Below are 9,781 nucleotides of genomic sequence, written 5' to 3' on the forward strand. Positions count from 1 at the left end.
TTAGTGCCTGTAATTAAGAAACTACTAACTACTTTGTTGTATTATTTAATCTTCTCAGTAAACATATGAAAAATGCAACTTTGGGAATCACAATCATCATTGCAAAATCTCTCAAAAATGTCAAAATAAAGTTGCGATACTCAGCATTCACACCGTGAGGCTATGCCTGGATGAAGATGTAATAAGCATACGATTCATAATTGAAAAGACAGAATCTTTTTTTGATTAACACTGTGCTTTGCAGTGTGGGCACTAAAACACACACTGAACAGTCTGTAACAGCCTCTGCTCTGGGAGGGCTCTCCATAAAGTTCAGGAAGCTGACTAAGAATTTGCTCCTATCCAGCCACAGGATTATTACTGGGGTAGGGCACTGATCTTGATGTGGCCTGGGTTCTACTTGGAACAGAGTATTGACATGTTGAAACAGGAAGGGCCCCTCCAAAACTGTTGCCACAAAGTTGTCTAAATAACATAGTCAGATCCTTTACTTAAGCAATAGCATCACTACAGCAATTTGAAGACAAAGAACCAACTCAAAACCATACTGAAGTAAAAGTATTTAAGTATTATCAGTAAAATTAAGTAGAAAAAGTATCAAGTATGTTGTTGTAGGTGGTCCTGGCAGAGCAAATTTAAACTCTTCTTCATAATGTTACGTACATAACAGTACAGCAGATTCATCACCAGCTCTAAGTCCTAAAAAACTATTTTCTCAAAGCAAGTGGAAAAGATGCCTGTATGAAACCACTTTTACTTTTAAATCAATTTGCTTTCAAACTGCTCTGAAGAAAAAAGTCTTTAGAATGAGGCAGAAGAATGAGGAAAAAACTAACTTGCGTTGAATATAAGTTGGAATATTTTTTCTGCACTGTCAGATTTTTCCACTTTTACTGAAAAAATAAGGCTGACTGGAACTAGAGGCAGATCACATTATTTCAAAATTATATTTAATTGCACTACTTGAATAGGCTGAATGTACTTAGTTACTTTCAACCACTATGTCTTATGTAATAGATTATTAAACCAAATGTAAAGTCAAGTCAGCGAAGCGAAACAAACACATGTGGACACTCTGTAAATAGACACAGCAGGTGTCACGGGAGGAAATAAATGCAATCAGCCTCATGAGAGGCGGTCATGTTATTTATTTTCACTTCCGCATGGAGTCGACCACTGCGTTTTGAGATCTCGAGGGGTGTTGTGCGTCACATTGTTGATTATTTCACCCGAAAGTGTCGGGGTTTTTGCAAATAACAAAACTAGATTGTCCATTTTTACATTTAGTCGTCAACATATGTGACTTGTTTTCCTTCAATTTGTTCGTGGCGCGTTTTGTTTTATTTAGAGAACTTCCGGTATCCCCTCCTTAGCACAGAAGTCAGCTCTCTGTCACGGGGTAAACTTCATGTAATAAACCGACGCTGACCAGACAAGACAACACAGTTTGGGTGAAATCGTCCGAAAATGGGTCACTGTGTTTTTCTTGTTTTAGTGGCTTTATTTTCAGTCACGTCGGCACAGTTTATACCACCGGTAAGTGACGATTGTGCTTAATCATTGTGCTGTTTAACACATAAAGATGACAAAGACTAGGTGTGTTTAACTGCATTGAGCTGTAATAGTGTTTTCACTCTGAGGGTACACAGTAAAACCCACAACCCTGTGATTTACTGCTTTTATTTTTCATTTATCTGAAGTACACAGAAGACTGCCGGACAGAAATGTATCCACCAAACGGTCCCACGTAAGTAAGATTAGTCTGCAGGTGAAATTATTGTCAAATAAAATTATACTGATACACCCAACAGATACAGAAACTTCCTGCTGCTCTTGTGTTTTGTAACTGCCCAGTGATTCACAACTGAGCTCTGCTGCCTTCACCTGCACCTCGTTAATCATAACATCCATACGCTCAAGACTGGGTTCTTCACTATTTAACTGTAGGTCAAGTGTAGGCTCTATTGGTTTTGGTTTTATAGCCTAACCCATACTATAGAAAGGCTCAGGATATCGCAGTCTCTGCTGCATTGATTTTATGCTGAAACACTTAATTTAAGAAATGGTAGTTAATTATTTACACTGAATAGGTCAATGGGTCACCTGACAACACTTCCAATAGTTTGTTTTGTTCGACCATTAGTCCATAATGCAAACATCTAGTGTAATAATAATGATAATAATAATAATAAATACAGTGATATAAAACAGAGAAAAGCATGTAATTCTAACACCTGTGACACTGAACCCAGAAAATGTACTTAACTTTACCAAAACTGTTGGTAATTAATTTAACAAGCAAATTAATCACCAATTTGTTTCTGCACTCAGTCAATCAAACATTGATTTACTGATCAGGTAGAATTAGCCTGCATGGTCTCAGCTGCCGCATTTTTAACTCCAGATGCATGAAATTTTTAAAGTTTATTCCAAAATCGCATCTAATCAGAGATGCTGTGACTAAGACGTTTTTTCATTTGCATCATTTATTCTGCAGTCATTTCACAGCTTTTCATTTCTTATCAGGTTCAGAGGAGCTGTCAGTTGGTACACAGTGGACCTCGACTCGCCGCCCAGCAAGAGATGGACGCCTCTGATTACTGACAAAAAAGCAGATGTAAGAGCACTGTTGAGTGCTTCAAAATATGTTCCAAGTCTCACAAAAATCTTTTTTTTCCCACTCATGATGTTTTTCCTTTAAGCTCATCAACATGATTCAGGCCATCAAAGACTTGGCTGATGCTTTTGTGCCCAGTGGAAGACTGATCGAGCTGGTTGACATTACACTGGTGAGTGTCATTTCTCCTCTGAACCATGTTTTCCTTTGAGTTTGTTTTATGTTTGTATTGCCGTGAAAGCTTTTAGGATTGCAGTGTGATTTTTAATTTTCTGCAGCCTTTGATGGTTGACACACTCCCAAGTCCTTTCAATGATGAAATCAAAGGAATTGCCACAGCTTCAGGGATTCCTCTTGGTAAGAAAACACAAATGTTATCAACTCACAAGATGTCCCATTCATCTCTGCTGTTTATATTTATATTTGCTAAGATATATAATATTCTTTTTTCATTTTTATAATCTAGGTGAGGTTGTCTTGTTCAACATCTTCTATGAGGTGTTCACTGTGTGCACATCAGTTGTTGCAGAAGACGATAAAGGTCGGACATCGCCCACAATCATGTTGATTAATTAACTTAAAATAATGCTAATATAAGTATTAAAATCCTTTTTGGCTTTGTACTTTTGCAGGTAACCTCTTTCATGGCAGAAATCTGGATTTTGGATTATTTATGGGGTAAGAACATCACAATTTTTCAAGCTTGATCATTCTTGACGCAGCTCTGACAAAATGACATCTCATGAGATCAAGTGGTCCCTCTTCACAGCTGGGACATTAAAAACAAGTCATGGATCATTAGCGACAAGCTGAAGCCTCTAGTGGTTAACCTGGACTTCAAGAGAAATAACCAGACTGTCTTCAAGTCTACAAACTTTGCTGGATATGTTGGCATGCTGACTGGCATTAAACCTGTAAGTCATTTAATATCATTACTGAAGATTCAGTCAGTGCAAAACATCATTTAACCTCACATGACCGCTGTTGCCTTGTGTATACGTCTTCCAGAGTTCTAGGTTTAAGAGATATTAAACAGAATTTTCTCATTTTCCTTTTAGCACACATTCACTCTGACTATGAATGAACGCTTCAGCCTTGATGGAGGATACATTGGTGAGTGAAGCTGTTTTGCTCAGCTATGTTTACACAGGCATTAGAGAGATGGTTTACAGTATGTTTCATGATTAATAAGTGATCTTCTCAATCTCTCCACATGCAGGAATCCTGGAGTGGATCCTGGGGAAGAGAGATGGGATGTGGATGAGCTTTCTCACTCGCTCTGTATTAGAAAATGCCAACAGGTACCTTTCCTCTTTCATTTTTCGCAGCACATTGTGGAGTTTTCACCACCAGTGGTGCTGTAGAGCAGCGTGTCTGCAGGCAGGTCCCTGAGTTATTTGCATCTTGTGCTCTAGCTGTATCCACACAAAACAAATACAGTGATGATGTGATGCAAATGGAGTTCCTTTCAGGCATGAGGCAATTCACATGATCTGTATAAGAGATTAAAAAAAAGGTATCAAGACGAGATGGAAAATACACAAGGTGCAATAAAAAAAAGACATTAATAAATAGAATTTTAGTTAAATGGAGTGGAAGATAAAATATAAGCTTAAAAATTAAACATCAGACTAGAAAACACAGTGCAAGATTAGAATGAAGTCACAAAGCTAGTTTAATAAAACGCAGCAGCAAAGCTTCAGGCTGTGATTTCAAAGAACTGAGAGTTGGTTCACACTTCAAGTTTTCTGGAAGTTTGCTTCAGAACTGTGGCACATAAAACCCGAGTGCTGTCTCTTAGGTTTAAGTGACAACATCACTTGTTCCCACCCCCAAAAAAGTGTCTTCTCTCATTATCATCAGTTATGAGGAGGCCAAAACTCGCCTGGCTCAGACAAAGCTGCTCGCCCCAGCCTACTTCATCCTGGGGGGAAACCAGACAGGCCAAGGCTGCATCATCACCCGCTCCAGACTTCTGAGTATCGATTTGTTAGAGTAAGTGTTGAAGTTTATGCTGTACTTTCAGAGCAATTAATGTTAACAACAGAGAACACCTGCATTGCTTTGCCTGTTAAATTCAATGTGCTAAATCACCATCTGTAAAAGTCACAGTGACTCAGCTTTCCTCGTGTTTGTCTTGCGAAACACTGCTCAACTAGGAAGTGATGACAGCTTTGGTTTCTGATCACCTGATTTAAATCTATTTCACAAATCAGTTGCGTCCAGTGCAGCTGCATGTCACATGTTGAGGTTTGTAATTGAACGGTCGTATTCCAGGATTGACCTGAAGCTGGGCCGGTGGTATGTCCTGGAGACAAACTACGACCACTGGGAGGAGCCTTTGTTCCTGGACGACCGCAGAACTCCTGCCATGAAGTGCATGAACCAGACCACACAGAAGGTGAGTACTCAGAACCGGACAAATTTCAGTTCCGTACAGGAAGTACGGAACTGAAATGAGGATCTAACTGGTTGCAGAAGTCATTCCAGTCAGGTGATTTTAGGTCTGAAGTACAAGTCTGTCAAGGTACATTGCTGTTCTATCAAAGTGCTGAGAAACCTTTGATCTGTCTGTTTGTTCAGAACATCACTCTAAAGACCATGTACGATGTGCTCTCAACCAAACCAGTGTTAAACAAGGTGAGCCTTTTCATGACAGTCTGTACTTATGAATTCAAAGCCAGTGAGATTATTTCAGTGTAAATAACATTGTTTTCTCCTTTCTCCCTGTGCCTTTTTCAGCTGACCACATACACAACACTGATGCAAGTGTCTGAAGGCAAACTGGAGTCATATATCCGTGACTGCCCTAACCCCTGCATGCCGTGGTGATCCTCTGAGCACTGAACTCAGATCAGTCTGTCAATGCTTAGCTGAATAGAGGCAGTGAGTAAGACGAACTAAGCTGATCTTGGGACAAAACATCAGACTGTTCCTTTAAGTGTTTGCACAGCTATTGCTCCCCTGAACCAAAGTTTGTCTCACTAATGTCATTTTGACATTTGTTGTCTCTTTCTCTGACAATTCAGGAAAACTTTAAGCTTTACTGAAAATACTAAATCCTACTTTTTCTGTAATGAGGGAAATTGGTACACAAGTGAATCAACCTTGTAAATATTTTTCCTTTTGTTTTATATGTGGATCTCAACATGGGGTGTAGGGACCCCTGAGATGAACGCAGATGTGTATAATTATAATAATTCGACCTTTTTGTACAGTACAATTTCTCAAATGCAGCCCCTACTCACCATTTTGTGCCTGCAAGTCTTAGTGTTAAAAGGCCCTGCTTTATTATTTTTTTTCCTCAGAGCAGGGTTGTGAACAACTCAAAAGGTTGAGAACAGCTCAGTTACAGGTACTGTCTCACCACAGAACTACTGACCATTTAACACAATACTACTAAATGTACCTCACTGTTATTAAATTGATTCAGTTGAACTGAACAGTTCTATTTGTATTTTTTTTTACAGTGTAAACTACATGAATTGGTTTAAAATTGTAATTATAGTGGGAGATTTCTCAATTATTGTGTTGTAGTGTTTAAGTGTAACTTCCGGATTTTTGAATTTGGAACTAATTTTCCCATGTCTTTGGGTGTAAATGATTGATGGGGACAAAGGTCTTTGGAATCGGTGTAGTTTTCTTGTGTTATTGTGTGACTATAGCCTGAATCTAACCTGTCTGGGGAACCCAAAACTTGCTATTGTGTCAAACCAACCAGTCATCCTGAGTTGAAATACTGCAACCTGACCCCAGGTAATAGTTTATGGTTATTTGCTTTAACACAGCTTAATATAAAGGATATGTATCATGTGAGCACATGATTACTTAAAATAATTAAGGTTTTCAAACTAGATTTAGTCGTGGAAGACTTATTTAACATTGTACGCACAGTAAAACTGGGTCTTTTGGGCCCCTGGGGCAGTTGCCTACTTTGCCTGGTTGGAAATCCAGCCCTGGGGGTAACATTCTGAGATCAGTAGACATTTTTATGCTACACACTGGTAAGTAGCCACAAGACATCCTAAGAAGAAAGACATGATCTTGATTTATCAGCAGCAGCAGCATAAGAAAGGCGCGCAACATTATTTTTGAAAGTTCCAGCATTTTATTAATTAAAACTTATGACTGTAGTCAACATTTTAATTACATGAAAATCAATGGAGACTAACTATTAACAGAACAAAACCGCATATAAAGATGTGTCTGAAGGGATAAAAGTTAAGTCTGAACTCTGAGCTCTGATATAAAGGAAATAGTGTTCAAGCTGGAGACACAATTAGCTGAAGTCAGCCAGGCTACAGCTGAACTTACATCCTACTGTAATCTCTGTATAATTGGGAATCAAGTGCAGAAAAGATGAGCTGTACAACAGTAAGGCAAGGCCAAGACAAATAAAACATAAAAAAAAAAAAAAGAAATCACAACTCATGTCAAACTGATCCCAGAACCAAGGAGGAGACTAAGGCAGATCTGAACACGAGTTTCAGTACTATAAAGATTCAAACAGAGGCTTAACTGTCAGAAATCAGCAGCATGAGATAACCCCACCCCAGATTACCAATAAATCACATTAAACATTCAGGAATAAAATGAACTAAGTCTTGAGTGTGTGGTTTAGTTTTATCTGTTGTCTATGTATGTGTGAGTGTATGTGTGTCAAGTAATTTGTGTCCAATATTATGAGGCGTTGCTCCTTTTTAAACTAGCAGATTAAGAATCAACAATCATAAATCCAGAACAGATTTAGGGTGAAAGCAAAGGGTTGATAAAAACAGTAGATTTTGAGACCTCAGAATAATTCTTTACACACTCTGGGCAGCAACAGTGTCTGAAAAAGATAAAACAAAACATCATTTATTCCAAAAGGATCAGGGAGTATTAGTTTATGGACGTGTAAAATAGCTGCTCAGACCTTTATGGATGTACACATGGTAACAAGAGACAGTTGCTTGGCTTTTGTAGGGTGTTTGGCAACAACACAAACAAACCTGTAATCCTAACTGACAAGGACAGTAATCCATACCTGGTTCCTTCAGTGCCTGTGCATTTCCCACCAGCCCAGTCAGTGATTCAGTGTTTCCATTGAGGATCTCTACAGACAGGTTGTTATTCTGCTGCTCCTCCACTATTCTCTTCTGAAGCTCCTCCTAACATTACAGCACACAGAGTTTTATTAGATTTAAGGACTTTTTCTTTAAGAGCTAAAATAAAATGGTACGCATTAATTTTTAATTGGTCAGCTGTTACACACCTCACACATGACTGTGAGCTGCAATGGTAAGTCATCCACCTTAACAAAGTCCTCCTCATCAGACTTCTGACTAGTGTTACCTGACCCCACCTCCTGAAACAATAATATAAAAAACATCTATCAATTCAGAACAGCAACAATAAAAGGTTAATACATTTACTTCACACAAGAGTAAAACAACTTCTAAAACCTAATGACAGGATGAACATGGATATCCTGACACTGTTAATTAAACTAGCATCTTCACCCTTGGACTTACATCTACATTGATCATGACAGGTGAGTCTGTGTCAGGGCTGCTAGTAGTGGTTGGCTCCTTAGGGACATCCTGACTGTGAGAGACTGCAGTGTTTTCCTCTGAAGCAATAGCTTCCTCGACTTTACTCTCCTCCTCAGGACTCTGGCAAGCCGCTACAGTATGTTCATCTGCTTTGGGATTCATAGTCTCAACTGGTTTGTTGATTTCTGCAAGACAAAGATTTTTGTAAAGGTTCTCAGACTGACAAGGGGTCTGAAAATACAAGATTTCTATCACCAGTCTCAAATTTTGCATGTTAGAAATTTCCCACCATCATCATTCTCTGAACTCCTCTGCTCAGTTTTTGTCTCCTGGGTTTCACTGGCTGTTGTCCCCTAGAACACGATACAATTGCACAGGTCAGACAAAGACATGGTGTTTTATGGAAAAACTATTTCTGTGACCGACTGCGGCTCTGACCTCCTGCTCCACCTGTCCATCAGCAGAGGCCTGCAAGGAGGTTTGGACATCGACAGGTCCGGCCTCAAACTCCTCAATTTCCTCCTCCTCGTTCTCATCCTCACCACTGCCGTAGTTTGTCAGGGCCTGAGTCTCTGCTGGAAAGACCTGCAAAAGAGCAGCACATGAATTAGACGGAAATGTGAGTTCTGTATTTTCAAATACAAGATGTTTCAGTAATTGGAGGGGAACTGTTAAAAAAAACAACAACTATATTTTGGCCTCATTTTGGGGGGGGCTGTTTCTTCACTAACTAATACAAAGGGGCTCTTTTAAAAATAAAATTAGTTAAAAAACCTTCACTTACTGATTGACAGAGGAAATCCCCTGTCCAACCCCTTCATCCTCATCTTCCTCTTCAACCTCTGAAGCTTCACTGCTCCTGTTGTTCTTCACCTCTGTCTGCAGGTAAAGCTCCTTGAGCGTAGAATCTCCTTCCTGTTCTGCTTCATCTTGGTCCTGGAAGAAAAAAGAGACATAATTGGAACACAGATTACTGATGTACTGAGTAGTATTGGCAATTTCATTATCAGTATTACAATGACTGACCTTATCCTCATCTGAGTAGGCTGGAGAAACTGATTTATCACCACCATCTTTAGTGTTTTCCTAATGGGAGGAATACACAAGAGTCAAATTGGTTTCGTTCTAAAAAAAAAAAAAAAATCTATGTAGAGTGTTCAAAATCATTATCAAAAATACAAAGTGGAAACAAGATAAAACCACTAACCTTGAGACTGTGCTTTGCTTTACTGGATTGCTCATCCCTTTTCTTATTTTTATGTTTGGCTGCCAAAGCGATGCTGCTGCTGTTTGTCCAAATCCTGCATAAGCTTAAAGAAGGCCAGTTCATTGAAGAGGATCTCTGAGATCTCCACCAACAGGTCCTCTCCGCAGTCCTTCAGAGTACGACCAACAAATTTATTGAGAGAATCCTGGTGCAAGAAACAAAGAGTGAAATGTAAGGAAGACTGTTCTTTCTTTGACCTGCATAAACACGTAATCGCCACTTTTTGAGGAATCGGATACTGGTTGTACCTGCAGGATGCCTCCCAGCTGTCTGTGGAAAAAGCGGACAAACTCCTTGCTTTCATCATTTTGTTGGGTGAGAGTAAGGACCATGCGGCGCACAGTTGTTAACAGCTGGAGGAAA

The 9,781-nt window shown here is 39.3% G+C and overlaps 2 protein-coding genes across 2 annotated transcripts; one reads left to right on the forward strand and one right to left on the reverse strand.

Annotated features, from left to right (window-relative positions):
* The first annotated feature begins 1,378 nt into the window (after positions 1-1,378).
* LOC108902599 (acid ceramidase) lies at positions 1,379-6,060 on the forward strand. Its single transcript, XM_018704522.2, has 14 exons — positions 1,379-1,536; positions 1,701-1,747; positions 2,527-2,617; positions 2,703-2,789; positions 2,896-2,974; positions 3,084-3,158; positions 3,250-3,295; positions 3,387-3,531; positions 3,676-3,730; positions 3,837-3,918; positions 4,481-4,612; positions 4,895-5,018; positions 5,201-5,257; positions 5,360-6,060. Exons 1-14 carry the CDS (start codon positions 1,468-1,470, stop codon positions 5,447-5,449), a joined length of 1,179 nt encoding a protein of 392 aa, XP_018560038.1. The 5' UTR covers positions 1,379-1,467; the 3' UTR covers positions 5,450-6,060.
* A 642-nt stretch (positions 6,061-6,702) lies between these two features.
* LOC108902598 (pericentriolar material 1 protein) lies at positions 6,703-9,778 on the reverse strand. The gene is made up of 10 exons (XM_018704521.2): positions 9,667-9,778; positions 9,359-9,563; positions 9,178-9,237; positions 8,944-9,087; positions 8,590-8,736; positions 8,441-8,504; positions 8,131-8,336; positions 7,872-7,964; positions 7,644-7,767; positions 6,703-7,448 (listed from the first exon to the last, which is right to left on the reverse strand). The coding sequence occupies exons 2-10, from the start codon at positions 9,479-9,481 to the stop codon at positions 7,423-7,425; spliced, it is 987 nt and encodes a 328-aa protein (XP_018560037.1). The 5' UTR covers positions 9,482-9,563; positions 9,667-9,778; the 3' UTR covers positions 6,703-7,422.
* Between the last annotated feature and the right edge of the window lie 3 nt (positions 9,779-9,781).

The sequence above is a fragment of the Lates calcarifer genome, unplaced genomic scaffold (genome assembly GCF_001640805.2).
Source record: "Lates calcarifer isolate ASB-BC8 unplaced genomic scaffold, TLL_Latcal_v3 _unitig_4858_quiver_919, whole genome shotgun sequence".
NCBI classification, from domain to species: Eukaryota; Metazoa; Chordata; class Actinopteri; family Centropomidae; genus Lates; species Lates calcarifer.

Excerpts from the sequence above, each read along its gene's own strand:
- LOC108902599 (XM_018704522.2), top strand. The coding sequence starts at position 1,468 with ATGGGTCACTGTGTTTTTCTTGTTTTAGTGGCTTTATTTTCAGTCACG. Across the intron at positions 1,537-1,700 it reads CGGCACAGTTTATACCACCG|TACACAGAAGACTGCCGGAC; the intron begins GTAAGTGACGAT and ends ATTTATCTGAAG. Across the intron at positions 3,296-3,386 it reads GATTTTGGATTATTTATGGG|CTGGGACATTAAAAACAAGT; the intron begins GTAAGAACATCA and ends CCCTCTTCACAG.
- LOC108902598 (XM_018704521.2), bottom strand. The coding sequence starts at position 9,481 with ATGAACTGGCCTTCTTTAAGCTTATGCAGGATTTGGACAAACAGCAGC. Across the intron at positions 9,088-9,177 it reads CCTACTCAGATGAGGATAAG|GACCAAGATGAAGCAGAACA; the intron begins GTCAGTCATTGT and ends TTTTTCTTCCAG. Across the intron at positions 7,449-7,643 it reads ACAGGCACTGAAGGAACCAG|ACACTGTTGCTGCCCAGAGT; the intron begins GTATGGATTACT and ends TATCTTTTTCAG.